This window comes from Micromys minutus, assembly GCF_963924665.1.
Source record: "Micromys minutus genome assembly, chromosome: 3".
Taxonomy (NCBI): Eukaryota; Metazoa; Chordata; class Mammalia; order Rodentia; family Muridae; genus Micromys; species Micromys minutus.
The window spans coordinates 82,495,216-82,516,992 of record NC_137972.1 but is presented as its reverse complement, the minus strand read 5'-3'; the positions used below and the strand labels follow the sequence as shown (position 1 = coordinate 82,516,992).

Below are 21,777 nucleotides of genomic sequence, written 5' to 3'. Positions count from 1 at the left end.
CTGGTACTCTCAACCACTGAGTCACTTCGCCAGCCCCCTATCGTCCCTTTCAAAACCAGCAAAACTAGTGTAGAGTTAAGAAAGTAACTACACGTGCGTACCTTGCTGGGCAATCCCGGACATTACAGGACTGAAACCCAGCCAGCGGTTTCCTGTGAGGACCACACAAGGCTTCACTCACTTGCCGCCCACTGGCCATCACACACTGGGGCCTCTGAAGCCGCACTCCCAAAGGTCCACACGTGGCAGAACAGTGTGTCCAGTTACCAGATTCCCAAAAATGCTCTGCAGAAAGGAAAGGAAATGTCACCAACAACCCCAAACAAGAGAGGATGATGTGTTGGAGGCAATAGGACTGAAGGCCACCGTGAACTGCTCTGTGGTTAGCTACCTGCCTGCATTGGAAAGAGCACCAGCAGAGAAAGCCTTCGCACAGTGTGAGGCTTCCTTTTTTATTTTTATTTTTTGAGCAACTACGGTACTCACTGACCAGAAATGGTGGCCAGAATGGGATCCTTGCAGCACAGCCTGGGGAATGGCCATTAAAGGTCAGCTAGATCGACCAGAAAAACCTAAGGGAAAGGGAGGAGGCATTGGGCAGTCAGCCCTTCTCCAACATTCTCTAAGCAGAGCCAACAAAACAGGGAGGAAGACCTCTCCAGGGGAAGCCCTAATGCTGCCCATTTTTCCACAAATAGGTCAGGCAGAGAAATGGCAGATGATTTAGCAGGAGGACCAGGGACCACAGATTAAGCAGTAAGGTGAGCTCTATTTGAGTTCCACCCTTGCTTTTCCATGAATTCCTAACCCAAACATCACATCCGTCCTAAGACTGCATAAATAATTTGCTCTGGAGACATCTGGGAAGGTAAGAATGAGGGCTTCCTTTAGCCAAGCAGAAGCCAGGCAAGCCCCAGGAATTACAGCTTTGGTGTTAGCCTTCCCTGCCGACACCCAGTAAAGGATGAGGTCGGACTCGAAGATGACAGGTTTGTGGATAGCTACAGAAAACGCCAAATTTCCCTGCAATAATCATGAATAATTGATAGCTACCAGCTGTGTCCACATGATCTCTCACAGGATGGAATGGTTTAACTTATTGTTTTCCATCCCGAGCTTTGGGTTTTTACCTTAAATTGTAAATGGCATCCTTTGCAGAGCTGAACCACAAATCGTATCTCTAGTTGTAGTTTCAGAATTAGAGTTTACTTAGAAACAGTTTTTCTTCAAGATGGCCATGTACTGAGACTCTCCAGGGTGAATAGGTGCTAGAGTAGACACTTTTAAAAAATCAGTATTTTTATTACTGTTGTCTCTGCCATGTTCCGTTATGAATCTGTTAATTTTATTTTTATTTACAGAGGCAGAGAGACTGAATGACACTATGTGAGTTTCCCACTGTCTGTTTTGTGTCTGTGAGAATGGAACCCACACATGTCTAACTCCAGGTCTCAGTGTAAGGCAGGATGCATGTGCCTGTCTTTTGAAACACTGGGCTTTTACTAAAGTATAATTTGTATACAATGAAATGCTCAGATCTCAGTTTCATGAGCATCACAATTATACTTTAACTGTGATCCACAGTAAGGTTCAGAATATTTTCAACACCTTTAATGCTTTCATTTGCCAGTTTCCAGTCAGTTTCTTTCCCCTCCCAGGCACCCACTGGCTTTTGATCTATCAGTATACATTGGCTTCACTTCCTTCTGGGAATATCAATATTGTGTCATTGTGTCTTCTTTTACTATTGAATAACATATAGGTTTGATCACACCACAGTCTTTTATGCTGCTGCCCACAGCTATTGTGAATAAGAATGAATATTCATGTATAAACTGTGTGTGTGTGTGTGTGTGTGTGTGTGTGTGTGTCTGTGTGTGTATGCATTCTGTCTGAGTGAATAACCTGTGAGTCAAATTTCTGGGCCAAGGATGGGTAAATGTTTAATTATAAAGTGCCTAACTGACTCCCAGTGTGGTCTCAGCTCAACACCATATGGCAGCTTTAATTGATATACTGTTTGCTAGAATTGAGACTATGTTTTTGGCTATTCTAGTAGGCATGAACTTGAATCTCCTGGTTTTGATCTGCATATTCCCATTGTCTCCCCCTGTATAGCAATTTCTTCCAAGGCTCAGTGAGACCCAGGAATTTCTAAAGGGACTTAAGTCTCTGTAAACAAGCAGATGCATAAGACCCCTCCTTCACCAATGCTACATAAACAATAATGTCTAGTGAGGAGATTCCCATCAGTCTGGCTGTCTGAAAAGACACTCAGACCTGTTGGGCTGCCTGAAAGTCCTACAGCGAGCTCCAAGATTCCAGCTGACGTGACTGCCACCATGCTGGTGTGAGTTTCCAGTGTCACAGCTGCCTTTGAGGCATTTCGACTCCTGCATGTAGCCCTCCCCACACTTCTGTAAGTTAGCTCTTTTGTTCACCATGTTGGACTTTGTTAGTGTCCTTCCTTTGGTTTCTAGTAAGTCTACCCATAGTGAGTACCCTCTCTGGGGATACTCCTTCATTACCCTGCTGCCCTGAGGGCTCCATTTCATCCATCAAGTCTAGACTTCCACAGAAGGCCTGTCCTGAAGATATTCTGTATGACATATTGTAGAGCTGCAAGAAAATCCTCAAATTCCCAAATAACATAGATCTCACTGTTCTATATATTAAAATTATGTGGCCTGACAGTTTTGGTTTGTCTTTCAGTCATACCAACCTACTTTTGAGTGACAAGAAACTGAGATCATCAACAGTTTTCCTACCTATCCTTCCTGAATTTCTTATCTCTATCTTACTCCCCTTGGGCTTCTGAAGAGGTTTACAAGCTCGGAATACCTGGCGATGTTTTTCAATTGAGTACTAACGCACAACAAGTTGGTATGTATGGGAAATTGGTGTGTGAACAGAAAACTGAAAGAATTGAGCCCACAACTCTTGAAGAAGTTCCTCCCGTTGACACTTATTTAGATGATGATAGTCTTGAAACTAGAAAATCAATATGTCCGTCATCAGAAATAATGATGTATGCTAAGGATATGAGGTCCATGAGCTGCCTCACTTCAAAAACCATCCCATTGTGAAAGGAATGGGTGAACTACCAAAGACTGAGGGTCAAGTAATAAACCTGAGGAAATTCACAGGTATAGATTCCAAAAAAGCATAGAGATTTCCCACTGAAAAATGCATGGCTCAGAAACGACATAGGTAAAAAAGTCAAAATTCCAGACCTTGAGGCAGAGACTTCCCTGTTGAGTTGTTGCTGTTTGCTCTGTTTTTGGGTGCCTGGAGAACTCGCTTTTTCTGTGCTTTAGGAAAAGTAGTCTTAACGCCAGGTTCTCTTCGTTCTGAGGAAACAATGTGTAGCATGTCTTACCAATCAAAAGCCATCAAACTCTCACTCCAATTTGAGTGTTCTTGAAGACAACTATGAAGAGGAAATAAACTTTTCCTAATATAGTGATGTGTGTTCATGGACGTCTCTATACGGGTACTTGTGTGGTGCTTGTGTGTGTGTGCATGTTTGGCAGAGTAAGGTGTTAAGGGTGTTTAGAGTTATGTACTTTGCTAGAATGTGGTGTTCTGCGTGCTTATAAGGTCAGATTTCCTTACAAGATAGAAAAGAATACATCCATCATTATTAGAAAAGGAACTGGAAGTAGCAGATTGGTTAGATTGTATTCCTCCCACCCCAGGAACTCTGGAACAAGGGAATGAACCATGGTCCACAGAGGGACTCATCTGATGATAAGAATCAGATTTTAGGAAGGTTGTGAAGTTTGAGCTTCAGGGTTGAAGGACAGTGGAGAGAAGCTGGTAACTGATCCCTCAAGTAAGTGGCTAGCACCAGGAGCTACTTGGCTCAGTGGGATTCCTGGAAAGAAGGAGGTTCTGGGCAGGACTGGCTTGTCTCAGTATAAGCAGGAAAGAGAAATTAGCTGAGGGCTTTTGAAGGGAACATGAATTCATTTCAGTACTGGAAAACTTTGATGTGCTGCCTGCCGGTTTTCAGTCTTCAAGTGCCTTTGAGGAGAGAAAGGTTGCCCTGTTTCCCATCCACCCTGCAGGACCAGCGGGACACCAGAAACAGAAGTGACAAAGGTGCTACCCATTTTGTCTTTAGTCTAATTTCTCTGTGACTTTCCAGCTTCCTAAATTATGAAGCTAATAACCGTGTTCCATTCTGTATTATTCTAAGTGCCAGGAGAGTTAATGGAGGCCAACATTCACTCTGAGGAGAGAATGGTGGCCCACATCTATTGTCACAGCTCTTGAAAAGCTGTGGCAGAAGAATGAAAAGTTTGAAACCAGTTTTGGCTACCTAGAAACACACCATCTTTAAAAATCTCCAAATCCCAAATCATAAATATGAGCAGTGTTGTACAATAGTCATCTGACTTCCAGCTGAGGCCCCTGTATCTCTTTGTGTGTCTAGGCCTCCTAACTCCTAACTTCATGCAAGGCCATGAAGAAAGATCTGTCATATGACTAACACTGGACCTTCCTGTAGTCCAACATCATTCACTAACCAACATACGTAACACTCACATCTGAGTTAGGTGCTGGAGAAAGATGATAAATGACCCCCAGTGTCCATCTGATTGGCTTCTGTGGTTTATTCTTAACTCATTCCAAGCTCTAGAGGAAACAGGGGTGTCACTAGTTGAATCTTACAGCTCATTTTGTTGAAAAGATCTGATGAACTACAAATATCACACCCAGGAGGAAAAAGAAAGCAGTCTAACATCCTGTTTTTGCCATTGGGGTTGAGGCGTTGAGGAACTCTGGCATGGCCTCCCCCATCATAACATTATAAAGTTATTTTATACTTGGTTGACTGCCATGCTTCATACTGTGTTGTTTCCTTAGCAATGCAATGGAAATATCAGATGCTTCCCACCTCTGAGGGGCCGATAACTTTGGCTAAGGAACTAGATGCAAAGGAAGGAACTGTTGGAAAGCAGTATGTGTCAGGATCTGACTGGTATTAAATAGAGATAATAGAGTTTCTCATTTTTCTTTCTTTCTTTTTCTTTAATTTGGCAAAGTATTCAAATAGTAGGTAGGCATTTCAGGGGCCTTTTGGGTTAAGGTGGTTGGTGTTTGTAAGAGAAGCAGTGAATGACATTTCTTGCAAAGAGGTGGGGGGGAGGGAGAAGGAGAGGGAGGAGGAAGGGAAGAAGAGGGAGGAAGAGGGAAAGAAAAATATGCCTGGAGACCTAAAGGAGAGAGAGAGAGAGAGACAGAGAGAGAGAGAGAGAGAGAGAGAGAGAGAGAGAGAGAGAGAGAGAGAGAGAGAGAATGAGAGAATATATGTTTGGGTATATGTGCCTGCACAGGTCTTTTACAGGACCAAAAGTCATCTTGACTAAAACACAACTCATTACAGTACCCATATACAATCAGGGTTGAGAACTAAGCATATATACAGGCAGGATGGGAAAAATCCTAATTCTGGGCAGAAAACTGCATGTCACATAAGCAGAAGAGTAGGTTTGGAGTCATAAGCTTCTGAACAAAGAACTGATGGGTAGCTGTTAGAGGTGACTAAGTAGAAATGATCGTTTGGGTAAGGACGGAAATGCCCATGCCATTCACACTTTGACTCCAGTGTCAAGAAACCTGGGCTCTGCTTTTTACAGCTTGAAGGACACATGGGGAACAATTAGGATGGACACTCACCCAGCAACCGGAGCCCAGAGGTTGCCACTGCTTTCCCAAGAGCATTGGTGGCTGTGCAAATGTAGGTTCCTTCATTTTCGAGGGAAGCGTTCTGCAACAACAGGGATCCATTGAAAAGCAAGGAAACATTGTCACTCAGAGATCCTCCTCTCTTCAACCAAGTTACATTAGGCTGAGGGACACCTTTGGAACAAAAACAAAGATGACAAAGGCAATTCCTTTAAGAACAGGGCCACAGAGCTATGAGACAAATACCATTTAGTGTTTGGAGCACAAGTCAGGAAGTGGGCAAGTCATAGCTAACAAGAAATGGCTGATTCCATTTTTATGGCATGGGTATGAGGAATTGTGATACAGCAAAGGTTCATGGGGCACCTCATCTGTTCATGTATTACATCAGGGGGCAGGAGCCAGTGGGGTTGTTTTAGTCTGGGAATGGTGGTGAATTTGAAGTTGGGCAGATCAGTGGGAAAATGGTTGTAAAGAAGGAGTTGGTGAAACTGAGAATTCTTACTGAGTTGTTTCCAGGAAGACTTTGGAAAGTACACACACACACACACACACACATACACACACACACACACACACACACACACACAAACACTATCCTTATTTTTTTTCAATGCAGAATTTTTTTAATTGAACAACTTTATTTTAAAAAACAAAGATAGGGCTGGAGAGATGGCTCAGTGGCTAAAAAACAAAGATAAATGTACAGATTTTAAGCATTTTTGCATAAAAGTATATGAATACATTTTTGTCAGTACTTGATTTTTTTTAAAGGTTTGATAGTATGCATTAAAATCTTACTAGTTACAATGAGCATAAAGTATGGGAATTCAGGGTTAGTTGTTCCATTCACTATACAAACATGGCCATTCAAGTCTCTTAGGGTTTCTACAGACATCCACAGACAAGTGCTTACCACACACATTCATACACATGTACGTACAGCACATATCCAGGGTGTAAAATGTACTTGTTTTAACTTTTAAATAGCGCTAAGGAGCAAAACAAAACAAAAAAAACCACTCTCTGTCCTTGCCACAGAGGGTTACTCTCCCAAGCGGACAGCAGAGCTCCCTGGCCAAGGGCAACATAGACACATAGAACATAGGCCAAGCTGGTGTGCCTGCAGGAAGCCTTTATGCCAAGTTTTATTCTCCTTGATGTGGGAGGGTCCTCTGCAGGCTACTGAAAGGGATATCTGGTCACCAAAGCCACAAGCCCATTGACCCACAATCTATCCTTCCTACAAGATGTGCTAGGGCAATGTTGGCATAGAAATTGTGAAATTGGCCAAAAAATATTTGGTTTTACTGGAGGTCCACACCACAAAAGGAAACCCATGCCCTATAATACCTGGATAGCTAGCGCAGCCCAGAGACCTAGACCAAACAAACCAAATCAAAACCAAAACACAATGAAATGATTTCTAATGATATTCTGCTATACTCATATATTAGTTCCTTGTTCAGTTGTCATCAGAGAGGCATTGGCGTCTTGTTTGGTTATCATCAGACATTAGGTAAAGAAAAAGTCTAAGTTGGAGTTTTCCATGGGGGTCTCTCCCCTCAGAAATAGGGAAATCCCATGGACTAGGTAGCAAAAAGATTATAGGAACCAAAGGGGAAGGAGGGCACCAGGAGACTATAACCTACTAAATCAACTAAGAGGAGGACATATGTGTTCAGAGACTGGAGTGGCGAACACAAGCCCTGCAAGGGTCTGCACCAGGTCCCCTGCATATATGCTATGGCTATGGGACTCCTAACGGTGTGAGGAGGTGTGTGTCTTAGTCTTTTGTCAACATTTGAGACTTTTGTTCCCACTGAGTTACCTTGTCTTACTGTATCTCAATTTGTCATGTTTGGTTGTTGTCTCTTGGAGGCCTGCTCTTTTCTGAAGGGAAACTGAGGGACAGTGGATCTTGGGGAAGGGGGTAGGTGTGGGGGCAGTGGCAGGAGAGTGGGGGCTGGGAGGAGTGGAGGGAAGGCAAACTATTGTCAGGATATATTGTGTGAGAGGAGAATCTATTTTTTTAAAAAAAAGACTTCTCAAAAAATTCATTCTTAAAGAATTGGGACCAGGATGTAAAATCTGCTGCCTTGGGAGGGGAGGAGGCATTCCTCTCATTTTCTTCTATTGCTTTGTTAACGTTGGACACCACACTGGATCCCAAAGCCTTAAGTGTAACTGGACTGTGAAACAAGAACAGGAATGTTATCATGCTTAGATGTAATAGTCAAAGACCCTGAAACCCAAGTCTGAGTCTGAGTTGGTCGCTCTTGGGGATTTTATCTCTAATCCTGTGGCTTTGAATGATCTGAGTGTGACTGGGGAAATTTAAAGTGGTTACCTCAAGATTCTCATCCTCTGATTGCACCATCAAGTAAATGGAATGTAAGTCCTGGTGTGAAGGGGTTTTACAGACATGACTGAGTTTATGAGTTAGAGGATTTTAAAATAAGATGCTTATATCTGGATGGACTAATTCAATCCCTTCCTGAGTTCAGAAGATCAGAAAAGTGGAACAGGAGTGATATGTAATGTAAAACTCGTGGCATAGGAAAGATGAGCCAGAGAAGCCTTCAGGGAGATCAAACATGCATGTGGGACACATCCCTCCACTGATGTTGATGATTTTGAAATTAAGGAATCCAAGAGCCAAGGAATGCAGGTGACTTATAAAATCTGGGATTTGCTTCCAACTGACAGTAACAAGCAAGTGCGCCCTTGTGTCTGGCAAGGAGTAGAAGCTAAATTCTGCCAACAACAGGAGGGAAGTGTATCCCCTGACTCCCTAGACAGGAATTAGCCCTCAACAACCCCTTCATCTGACCTCTTCCCTTTAGACACTGCAGTCAGTTCAGCTGCACTCTACTGACTGACCTATAGAACTGTACACTTGATTAGTGTTGTCTTCAGCTTGTTAATTTATAGGAATCTCTTACAGCAGCAATTCACAATAAATACACAAATAAATGTTACACTGTGTTGGGGGAACTAGGCTTATCTTAAATAGCCAGAGGGTGATCTTGATATGCACATGTGTAGTTTTAGCTTTTTTCTGCATGCAAATATGTAGAATAATCAAATTTTCCTAAGGTCATAGCTATTAAATACAGAAAGCGAGATTCATAGCCACATAATTACATACAGAATTCAGGTAGCTCTCCTGCCTTTCTTGATAAATTCTCTCCCAAGCAGCTCATAGTCACTGGAGGGTTTGGTTGTGATAGCAATAAGACCATACGTACAAATAGGCACACACACACACATAAAACACACACACACACACACACACACAAACATTAGTTATTGAGTGCTATCAATTACAGGAAGTTATGAAGCTTATTTATCTTGTTTCCATCAACCTACTAGATGACTTCATTTTGGTAGTTTTTCAATTGTTTTCTGGTTTATTTTTAAAAGGCAACAGTATGGGACTAGAGAGGTGGCTCAGTGGGCAAAGTGTTTGCTGCTTTTCCAGGGAACCTGAGTTCAGTTTCCAGCACCATGTCTAGGAGCTCACAACTGCCCATCACTCTAGTTTCATGAGTCTACTGCCCTCTTCTGGCCTCTGAGAACACTCATACATATGTATACACATACAACCATGCACATACACATACACATAAACAGAAATAAATCTTTACCCACTATGAGTACAACAGATTACAAATCCTTGAGTAGTTAAAATTTGTAACGGTGTTCTTCCCAACGCTGGATTGAAATGAAGCTGAGATACTGAATACTGACTTTCAACAGGGTGAGTCAGGGCAAGACTCCTTCTGAACAATTATTTCTCCTTCAGCAATCTGATGTGATTCCAGCTGACAGCTTCTAAATTAGCACAAAGTCCCTGGAAAAAGCCAGCCAGTTTCATCACTTCAGGTATCCTTGTGCAGTGGTCTACCCACAGGAGGCTTGTTAAAACAATAGAACAAATGAGGAGTCAGAGAAGTTCTTTGGGGCCCAATGTTTTTGATAATTCTGGCTTTCAAAGGAGGACAAAGCCCTTTCCTTTAGAGTGTCTTAAAAGGCTTGGGCACCATCTTTAAAGAAAAGAGCAGCAATATACCAGAGTGAGAATTTCTAATTTCTACTGCAATCCAAATGATTACAGGAGAGGAGATACAGGAGCAGAGATGGTCTGGGGGTGGGACACTGTCTCACCTGCAGATCTTCAACCTCCATTTCCAAGCTGTTGGTGCTGACAACTACCTGGGCAGTGGAAAGCATTCCCGACATCCTGCTCTGCTTCTGATTGGTGGGGACCGAAGAGTCTGGACAATTTTATTCAGTACCAAAACCAAGGAGGCCCAGACAAGTCAGAAAATGGGTCCCAAAGGTTCTGTAACATCCAAACTGTAGAACTACATTGCTTAGAAGCAAACATATTGGGACTGAGGCCTCTGTGTGCTAAGCATATGATGCCGAGTCTGCAGTCAGTGGAAGTCTACAGCTGCTAGGAGCACTGCACAGCCTACGAAGTGAGGCTTTAGATGTGGAGAATCACAAACCTAACTGCTCAGAAGACAATGCAGGGACTTAGCACCTAAAGACATCCCATTTGCCAAAGTTTTGAAAGGATTGAAGAGACCAGAGGAAGCAGGGAGGATTCTTCACACTATTGCACTTTGCAGGCTCTCAGAACTACAAAAGTCTACTTTGTGTAAATAACTCTGACATGTCAGAACTGACCTAAACACTATTTGTCTAACCTCAGAGACAGGCATTCCCACAAGACTCACAGCTCTGAAATATCTGGCAGTCTGTTTCCACAACTCTGAAATCGCTTTTGGAAGGTGAATGTTGTGGGAAAAGTTCAGCCCTTTAGAGGCTGTGAAACATGTACTGCACCTCAAGGGTGTCTTTAAAGTAGTCAGTGTTTAAAAAACAAATTTCCTCCATCCTTGAAAGGCCGTGAAATACTCCACACTATAAAACCCTTGGCTTACGCAGACCGTTCTACACCGCCAGCTTTCTACACAGCATCCCCGAGCACTTCTGCTATCTGCTGTTTCTTCCAGCGATTTCCCAATATTCTGTGAGTCTTTCTACCACCTCCTCTAGAACGAACAAGAGTCTAAACTAATACTGCCTGCCCCCAGGGAATCATGAAGAACTGATGCTGCAATATGTAAGGTAAGAGACTCACTGAACACAGCATCGGCAGCAGACCAAGATAAATAAGAACACACAGCATTGGCACCTGACACAAGACAATAAAGTGATGACAACAAAGATGTTTTCAACTTCAGGACCAATGAGGCAGCAGAAGTTTGAGGAATATCCTTTAGAGCTAACTGCATGCCCTTTTTGTCCTTTCTAGAAACAAAAGACCTGGTTATCATGGAAGCTACACTCGGAACGTCAAATACACAGCTATGATTCCCACCATTGTTGAATTCTCTTGAAGAGCTATTGATGTACATTCCCTTTCTAGAAATGATGTCAACAGACTGGTGTTATCAATACCCCCAGCAATTTGTGCTGAGGCTTTTGGAATCATTTGAGTCATGGCATCTATCCCCCAATTCTGTCCTGAAAGGTCTTTACCAAAAGTTTTCTTGTGTCGTGGAGGAGTATGTCACCATGTTCTCTGCATGGGATGGTCCACCCTGACCTCTCAGGACACTTGGCATCTGCTTCAAGGACTGGGCAGTTCTTCCAAACTGCCAGCTATAGTCTATAAACTGTTGGATACTGTTCTCCAGGGTCTCGTTGACAGGCTACAAAGCAGTCATGGCAACCACTCCATGTACTGTCCCAAGACTAGATCCCTCCAGTATTTCTTTGAAGAACTCCATGCAAAGTCAAGGGCTTGTGTCAAGTGGATATAATAAAATGAGCTGTTGCTGAGGATGCTGCAGTGCACACATTGAACATGTGCTACCGTACACACTGAGTAAACCATTGACTCTGAATGTTGAGCACAGGGAGAAGAATCTTGCACATAACACAGTGAATAGTCCTAGGGCTCAGCCACATGAACAACATTTTGGTAACTTATTCAACTAACACTGGCCTACAGGTAGACAAACTATTATGCAGTTTTTAGAAGCTGGATGAAAAAGGAATACTTATCCAGAGAATATATGCTATGATCTATGGGGGGACTCTGGTCAATATGCCAAAACAAAACTAAACTAAACACCAAAACCCAAAACAACAACAATGACAATGACAAATCAGTGGGAGGGAATTTTTGAGTGGAAGTGTCATTTTAACAGACCTTACTCTCGAATTTTTACTTTTAGATATTTTGAGGATTGTAAATGGCTTTCTAAATTGTTATCTAAACTATAGTAAGAGTATATATGTCAAATTTATAAGTGAAAAAATTCAGTTATCGTTAACTTTCCTGAACCAATGTGTTCAGTTCATAACAGGAATAAGCAGATAATCTTCAAATTTTATTTTATGTCTTCTGAAAGTCACATATAAAATTTGTATGCAAATTAATTTTGGTAAATATGGCCCCCACCCCCCGCCACCACTTCCCTTCGACTCCTTTCCTTCCTCCCCACCCCAACTCTTGCTTTCATCATATCAGTCTGTGACTTAGAGCAGCTCAGAATCATCATGAATGACATAACCCAACAGTCAATGGGAACAAGGACTGATGGAGTGAGGCGGATATCTTAGGAATCCACCCACATAATCCTGCTTCACCACAAATATTTCCTCAAGATCCTTTTCTGAAACAGGCATTATCCAACCCAGTAAAGAAAACTAATAATTTGGCAAGCCAACAACAAAATTCCTAGGTATATGCCAAAATATTTTAACCTAGGCAGAAAAGACTGAAATTAAGAAATACCTTTACATTTTATAATATGAATCTTCTGAGTTGACTGTGATCCTAACACTGCACCCTCGCTTGTCACCTCTGGAACACTGAGCGTGAGAATTCAGTCCAAATGAGGTCCACATTTCCTACCAATCGCTTGCACACACTGGATGGATGGTTAAGTAGCATGTTTATAACTTCTACATACTGTTGTTTTACCCTCTTTTATCAATGGGTAGCAAAGGTAATGGCAGAAATATAGGGCTTAACCCTGCACCACTGGTAAGCTTGTACTTTTTTAAAGTGCATTTTGGAAGTGATGTATTAAACATTATACACATTCTAACACCATATAAAGCTACAAAAGCTTTCTCATGACCTGTTTGGCTGGTTTTTGTTGTGGTTTGTTTGTTTGTTTTTTATAAGAAAATAACATCAAAATGTAGAAAGTTCTATGCATAAGATGTTTCTTTTGTTGTTATATATACTGGTAAACAAGCAAAAATAGTTTCCAAAATTAGGGATTGTTTTATTTAATCTATACTCACTGTGATGGTTTGTATATGCTTGGTACAGGGAGTGGCACTATTAGGAGGCATGATCTCATTGGAGTAGGTGTGTCACTGTGGGTGTGGGCTTTAAGACCCTCATCCTAACTGCCTGGAAACCAGTCTTCTAGAAGCCTTCAGATGAAGATGTAGAACTCTCAGCTCCTCCTGCATTATTACTGCCAGGATGCTGCTTGTTTCCTGTCTTGATAATAATGGACAGAACCTCTGAACATGTAAGCCAGCCCCCAATTAAATGTTCTTATAAGAGTTGCCTTGGTCATGGTGTCTGTTCACAGCAGTAAGACCCTCACTAAGACACTCATACAGCAGCTCCCTGTACAGGCATTAATGGAGAAGTGGGACTGGAGCCTGAGCCCACAAGAGGAGGCTGGTGAATAATACCTCCAACTAAAACCAGAAAAGACGGTCAGATCAATAGGTGTGCAAATAATGACATAAAGCACAAAATAATGGAAAAAAACTAAAGCCACGTTGGCTCTTCCAAAAAAATAAAATAAAATTCCTCAACTACTTCATTCCAAAATACGAACATGGGCAAGGTGCTAGATGAAGATTTCAAAGGTTTTAACTGACTATTAAAAATGGTCGGTTGCTTTAGAGGAGAGATGAAGTGAATGAAGTTAGTCTAGAGTCTGCAGAACAACAGAGAGTGGGATGTCAGCAAAGTAGACAGACAGATCAGCAATGTGGAAGGAAAACTCAGATGGGAAATTAATATTTTTTAAAAAGTCTTATAAATACTAGAAATGAAAAGCTCATCAATAAAGTGTGAAAAACAAAGTACCAGGGAAGAAGAAGAAGATCAAGGTTCTAATATCATTTTGAAAAGTGAGCGGCACCTACCACTGTGCATAAGCCCTGCAATGAGATCAAGAGACTGTCCTGGCTGGTTTTACATCAACCTGACACAAGCTAGTGCCATCTGCAAAGAGAGAATCTTAATTAAGATTTGCCTCTGTAAGATGGGGCTGGAGGTGATTCTCTAAGACATTTACTTAGTGATTGTTCGAAAGAGCTCAGCCCATTGTGGGTGGCAGCATTCCTGGACTGGTGGTCCTGGGTGCTATAAAGAAAGCAGGCTAAGCAACCCATGGAAAGCAAGCCTTTAAGCTGCTCCTACAGTCACTGTATCAATTCAAACCTTCAGGTCTCTGCCCTGTTTGAGATCCTGCCCTGATTTTCTTTGATGGTGAATGGTGATGTAAAGTTGAAGAACAAACCCTTTTGTCTCCAAGATGCTTTTGGTCATGGTCTTTAATCACAGCATTGGAATCCTTAAGGCAAAGACCAGATGAGGATAGAAGCAAAAGCCGGACAATGACAACAACTGAAGGCATAGAAAATCTGCTCAGTGAAATCACAGAACAGGTTCTCTCAAATCTACAGAAAGAAATGAAACACAGAAACACAAAAACACAGATACAGGAAACCATTTCTCAGAAATACAGCATAAGATGTCAAAAACACAAAGCTCCCTCTCTCTGTCTCTCTGTTTGTCTCTGTCTCTGTTTGTATGTGTGTTCTTGCGTGCATGTGCTTGTGTGCATGCACACCAGTGTCTGTGTTCCTGTCTGTATTGGGTGGATGGGAGATACCAACTTACATACAAAGAGAACACATCAGAATAGCATTAGACCTCTTACAAAAGCCAAGGCAACATGGAACTGTATATATGGTTCAAGTCCTAAAAGTAACCAACTGCCAACAAAGATTGTTGCTTTATACAGCAAAGATACATTGGAAACTGGAGGAGAAAAAAAAAGTGTTTCTAGACAAGTGGCTAATGACTTCCAAGTCAGCCCTGCAGAAGACAGTTAAAGGGTTAGCACACAGAATGGGATTAAAAAAAAAGACATCTCAATTGCAAGACATATGGGAATAAATGTGTTCCAGGAAAAGATGAGCAAAGAAGATGGAAATCTCTCATGACTAACACGGTAAGCTACTATAAGGCCATCAAACTAATAAGGATAGAGAACATAACAAATACCAACAAATCAGAAAAGCCAAGAAAAGCTGTAAGAATTACTAAACATCCCTCAGTAATCATCTTACCTGCAAAAGCCTCAGCCCTCACCAATAAAGAGAAGGAGACTGATTGGTTAGATTTAAAGCAAAACAACAACAAACCAACAAAACAAAAGTACTTGACACTTGGAGCTGGAGAGATAGCTCTGTAGGTAGGGGCAATAGCTGCTCTTCCAGAGAACCAAACTTGGTTCTCAGTACCTACAAAGGACATCTCAGAAGCACCTATAGTACTAGATCCAGGGGATTGGATACCTTTTGGTCTTTGTGGAGATCTGCACACACATACATAGTGCACAATCACATGGACGCATACACATTCACATAAAGAAGGAAAAGAAAAATAATTCTTAAACCGACAACATCTCTGGTCCCTGTAAAGGGTGCTGCTTGTATTCTAATGCTAAATTCTCAAGATGTTTCCCCCAATGAACAGATCCTCACATACAGCAAGTGATGCTATGTGAACCTTGCTCCCCAATTTAACTTGCTGATAAAAGTCTAGGGTCGATAATTTTGTTCTTTCCATGGGGTTGCAAATCCTTTCAGCTCCTTCAGTCCTTTCTCCAGCTCCATCATTGGGATCCTTGTGCTCAGTCTGATGGTTAGCTGTAAGCATCCTCAACTGTATGTGTATGACTCTGACAGAGCCTCTGAGGAGGCATCCATATCTGACTCCTGCCAGTAAGCACTTCTTGGCATCAGCAATAGTGCTTGGGTTTAGTCACTGCATATGAGGTGGACCCCAGGTGAGGCCATCTCTAGATCTTTTCTTCAATCCCTATTCCTCTATTTGTCCTTGTATTTCCTCACCTGGGTTTTTTTGGTCTCCTTTCTAAGGAGAACTGAAGCTTCCACATCCTGGCCTTCCTTCTTTTTGAGTTTCATAAGGTCTGTGAACTGTTTCTTGGGTACTCAGAGCTTTCTGGGGCCTAGTACCTACTTATTAGTGAGTGCATACCATGTGTGTTCTTTTGTGACTGGGTTACTTCTCTCCAGATGATAGATTCTAGCTCCATCCATTTGCCTAGGAATTTCATAAAGTCATTGTTTCTAATAGCTGAGTAGTACTCCATTGTGTAAATGTACCACAATTTCTGTACCCATTCCTCTGTTGAAGGACATCTGGGTTCTTTCTAGCTTCTGGCTATCATAAATAAGGCTGCTATAAATACAGTAGAGCTTGTATCCTTGTTATATGTTGAATGTCTTCTGGGTATATGCCCAGGAGTGGTATAGCTGGGTCTTCAGGCAGTACTATGTCCAATTTTCTGAGTAACTGCCAGACTGATTTCCAGAGTGGTTGTATCAGCTTACAATCCCACCAACAATGGAGAAGTGTTCCTCTTTCTCCATATCTTTGCCAGCGTCTGCTGTCACCTGAGTTTTTGATCTTAGCCATTCTGACTGGTGTGAGGTGGAATCTGAGGGTTGTTTTGATTTGCATTTCTCTGGTGATTATGGATATTGAACATTTCTTTAGGTGCTTATCACCCATTTGGTATTCCTCAGTTGAGAATTCCTTGTTTAGCTCAGTACCCCATTTTTAATAGGATTATTTGATTCTCTGGACACCAAACCATGAGCACACATGAAGAGGCCCATGGCTCCAGTTGCATATGTAGCAGAGGATAGCAGTGTCTGGCATCAATGGAAGAAGAGGGTTTTGGTCCAGTGAAGGCTAGTTTTCCCCATGCCAGGAAGCTCAAGTGGCAGACGGGTTGGAAGAGGGAGCACCTTCATGGAAGGAAGTGGAGGGTGAAACAGAATGGGAGTGGGGAGAAAGGAGATAACATTTGAAATGTAAATACAGAGAATATCCAATAAAAATGATCAAATAAAGTCTATGTTCCATGATTGGGCAGTGGAGGGAGAAAGGTGGGACTTGAGGATCAAGTTAGGGGGTTGCAGGTAGAGGAAGGGAGGGGAAGAAAGAAGGCAGAGGTAGAGGAAGCTGCCATGAGAGGAGATGGACCATGAAAGGAGTGGACCAGGAGAAACAGCAAGTAACAAGGGGCTTTATAACTGGTGAATAAGTCAGAATAGCCTCGAGCCTGCCCCAATCTAGGCTCAGAGCTTGAAGATGAAATACCCAGATTGTGTCTTTTGTATAGGCTAGCTAGGATTATATTTTTTTTTTACTGGCCCCAGTTATGTTACCTCTAAGAAACAGCTCACTCATGAAAGCTCACTTATGAAGTGAATGGGAACCTCAGAGAGGCTGGAATCAGTATCCTAATCCCTGGTGAAATATAATCCAAAACCAAATTAGAAGACATGAAGAAGGCCACCACATATCAATAAATAGAATTCATCAAAAAATATAACTATTTTAAATTAAATGCACTGAATGTTGGAGACATGATTTTGATAAACCTAAGAAGCTCGTGCAAGAGGAGGCTGGACACACAGGCCTCTAAGATCTTTCCATATTTAACTATATATTTTTTAAAAATATTAACTACATCTTACTATTTCTCAAAAAAGCTTTATTTTCATATTTTGACTTCATCCATTTATGAGGCAAGATGGGGCCAGATCCAGGCTGTTTAACACAGCACTACTACCGGCGGACATCTGGACATCTGAACATCTGGACACGTAGAAAGAGTTGTGAATTCAGAGGGCATTAGACAATAGAACATGACTGAGACATGACACACTTTCCCCAAGGGCTAGTCACACCTCCCACATCTCCTTATTCATTCTGACTTATTTCCCTCCTGCATATGACTTTGTCTTAAACAGCAGCTTTCACATAAAGGAAAGACTCCTTTTCAAATACATCAAATTCTGGCTTCACAGAATTACAGATTCTTACATTATTTGCTTCTTTTATTTTCATTACAGCCAGATTTTCCAAATCATAACAAAGATAATTGGGTTTTTCATGGGCTCGTAGTTTAGCCACACATCCTGTTTTTTTGTGAAGGACATTGTATCTACCTATTTTGTAAGAGTTTGCTACACACTCATGGGTTCTTTCCTAAGACATATTTAATAAAAGGTGAGAACTAAAGGAACCCAGTTTCAGGCTCCCTCTGGCCAGGTATCCTCAGCACCCTCTCTTCCTTTATCATTTTGTTCCACATTCCTGCCAGGGACCTAAGGCTCAGGGTAAAATTTCCTTAAGGACATCCCACCCCAGTGATTCATTCCGTAACAGAAAACAAATGTTCAGGAAGACAGTGAGGCAGAGACACAGAGGAGACATCCAGGCAGAGGCAGGGCTGGGAGAAACATGAGTGACCCCAGATTAAGGGACACTTAAATATGTTTTGTAGACATTTTTCAAACAATAAGAAAGCACTACAGCTAGAGTCAAGTTTCTAACCACATGCCTTCCTTCCCTCTCCGAGCAGGGGTGAATCTGCACACTTGCCTGCAGCCGTACATGAGCTGTGGAACACATTTGGACAGCTCTCCTGGGCCTTAAGGAGGCAAATCTCATGAAAGGAATTTCTGGTTCTTATCATCTAGCTGCTCTAAATTTGTTTTTCCAGCATAAACTCTGGCTGGCCATACCTGCAACTCCATTTTTCCATATTCTTGCCAACCCTTAGTAGTGTGAAACTCTTGAGGCTTTCCACTATAACAGGTCCAAGAGGGGCATCATCTCTATCATACTCTCATTACCAGTGAGAACAGAAACACTGCAGATCTTTCCTATTGCAGGTCTTCAGTCCCTATGCTGGTTCCTATGGCTGGTTTACAGTTACATTTGACAGTTTGTGCCAAATTTGTTCATAGCAATTATTTATACATTGTAGATGCTGGATGATAAGTATTTTCTCCCACAAATGTAGCTTTAAAAAATTTGTTGACAATGCCTTGAAATACTAACAGCAAAACTGATCAAAATATTATTCATATTTTTCATATCAAAATATGGAATTCAACCCTTAAATCTGATGGAGCAGTTCCAGGGCATTCATAGAGGTCTCTAATTTCTACAACCCACCTTGCCTTTGAATTATGATTTGCAACTCTAGTGCAAATTTCCAGCATTCTCAAACAATAAGCATATCTCTTGTTAACTGAAAAATTAATTTCTTCATATTTTAGGCATCTAATCAGGATCATTTGGGGTAGAAGTTATTTTTTTATATTTATGACCAATTATCACATCACAACTTAATTAGAATTTTGTCTTTTGCCTTTTTTTCTGACCCTGCCAGCTCCTGTGCTCTTCTACATACTTGAATCTGCTGTGTGATCTACATTCTTCTCCATTTCTCATCTGTCCCCAAAGATATGTGTCAGTAGCATGCTGCTCTTAGTGCTCTGGCTTCATAAGAAATCTCTAAACTCAGAGGGGCATGTGAATGAAGCCCTGGTCACTGTGGGACACATCACAGCAACTTGACGAGTCAACTCTTTAAGCTCTCCAGGACCACAGAGCTTAGATGCATTACACAAGTCTCCCTTTGTCTTCAGTCCCTTCTTGTTTGCTTTCCTCTACAATCCCCATACAATGACAACTAGTAAATACCTTGAATATCAAACTCTGACTCAGCTTGACTTAAAGTAGTTACTTGCAAGTTAGGCACAGTGGCATATGCCAGTAGCCCCAGCATTCTGGGTGAAGAAACAATAATATCAAGGTATATTGATATTATTTGACTTGTATAGTGAGTTCAAGGCCTGCCTGAGCAACCTGAGACATTGTCTTCACCAAAACCAAAGAAGTCTAACCTCAATAGATTAACTATTTGTAAACACTGCAAAAATCTTTACATTCTTGATGAAAATTTTCCTTAATTATTACATGACTGAATTTAGTTTAGAAGCAGCTTAATCTGTATACATTTGCTCTTAAGTCCTTTTTAGAGTTCTCTATGTCCTACCTGGATAAGTTTCCTGCTGAGACCTGGTTTTGAAGCAGATGGTATACTCTGTGTTCTAACTAGCGCTCTGTGCTGCTGTACTCGTCATAAACTCAACCTTTCGTGGGCTTCGCTTTCTTTGAGGAAGAGGTGTCAGGTGTCCCACATACTGGAGGCTTTCTACTTTTGGTGGCTAGGCCATAGAGCTTTGACAGTTCCATCCTCTTGGGGACCATCATTTTCCTAGTTCAAGCCCATTTGTCTGAGGGTCCAGAGATCTTAGAAACCAAAGAGGAAGTGACACATAGTAAAACCTCTACTCCAGGGGCTCTCATCGGCTACATCTGGTGAGCTCAGAGAATGATTCACAGAAAAGAGAGTACACACAATACAGAAAAATTCCAGGGGATGAGCTGGTGACGTGTTTCTTCTTACAAAGATGCTTGCCCCCAAACCTGAGGCCCTGAATCTATCCTTGGGCCCACAAAGCAAAATGGAAGACTTGATTCCTGAACTTGTCCTCTGACTTGCACATGTGTGTCAAGTCATGCAATCCCCCCAACTGTAATAGAAAATTACATAGTAAGCAGGGTTCATGCCTTGTGCTCACATGAACAAAGCCATTAGTCAGCAGTAGTATATTTGCTGTCTTTTGCTTTCTGATCCTTAACTGAAGGTGGCAAAGGAGATGAAGCCCACTTCCCAACAGCCCCCACTTTACAAGGAAGGTCTTAATAACAAGCAAGACAAACGACCTTTTTAAGGCAAGTCATTTTACCTTTAGAAATGCTGATTGTTCTGGTTCGATCATTTAACAGAATGAATAGATCAAACTCTAAGGGTGGTTAGGGACAAACACTATTGGTATCTATACCATGTACGTTGTCTATGACAAAAATTATAAATTCGTCTTGAAGTTCTTGGTATGTGCTTTGGGATAAAAAAATATAACAACAATAAACCTGCCAGCAAACAGTTCAAGAGCAACTCTATTTTAAAGAAAAATAAAAAGACATCTTACCACATTACAAAGTCCTTATTTGTTAGGTGGAAAACGTGATTTAGAAGGAAGTGTTTGACTTTATGAATTATGTTATATACTCATCTATAAGACAAGAGACTGAAGTAAATGCTGACTAAATCCGGTCGACTCCTAGAGTACAGTTTTGGAGATAAGGCTGAGGCAGATGCATGACTCATACATGACTGTATTCTGGCTTGTTACCATTGTCTGTCAATTCACATTTTCTGACTTTTTATCAGCTTTACCATCTGCCTTTAAAATGATGGCTCCCCGTAGAATGTTAAGCTGGCTGTAGCTTCTGCCTATGAGGAAACACCAAGCTCACTTACAGGTTTGTTTAAAATAGTTTGATGTGATCATGCTAGGCTCAGCGGTCCACTTTGAGAGAGAAAGAACCTCTGGGGGATTCTGAGGTCCGTGTCCACAGAGAAGGGCTGCTGGGCACCAAAGACCAAAGGGACTGTTTCTAGAGCAGCTGAAGGGCAGGAAAAGGTAAACACTCCCATCTCTGAGCTTCACTGGAGAGGAGGAAGAGGAAAAGGAGGAGGAGGAAGAAGATTGCCCACCACCTGTATAGTAGGGCAAAAAGGGCTGCCAGAGTCAGGAAGGGTCCATACAGTTCATATTTTGCTGAGTGAATAAGAGATCAGACCTGAGCTGAGTTTAATGGTCTTCTCTGGAGACTTCGTTTATGAAAACACTTCCTGCTGCACCTAGTTCCTGACTCAGGACAGCAAATAGCAGGCCACAGCCTTTTGATGGCCCCTTTATGGTTTGATTTTAAATGATGGGGAAGTTGAAATTTAAAAAGAAACACTCCTCGTTGAGGTTCCTCTTAATGCA

At 41.7% G+C, this 21,777-nt stretch overlaps 1 protein-coding gene across 1 annotated transcript in view; it reads right to left on the bottom strand.

The window, feature by feature from the left end:
• Positions 1-21,777, bottom strand: part of ADAMTSL3 (ADAMTS like 3) — a gene marked incomplete at its 5' end in the record, with an annotated part of 198,667 nt that overhangs the window by 12,168 nt on the left and 164,722 nt on the right. The window contains 3 exons of the mRNA XM_080914464.1: positions 102-285; positions 3,234-3,350; positions 5,686-5,868. Of these exons, the coding sequence (XP_080770590.1) occupies positions 102-285; positions 3,234-3,350; positions 5,686-5,868 (484 nt within the window). The remainder of the gene's footprint in view (positions 1-101; positions 286-3,233; positions 3,351-5,685; positions 5,869-21,777) is intronic.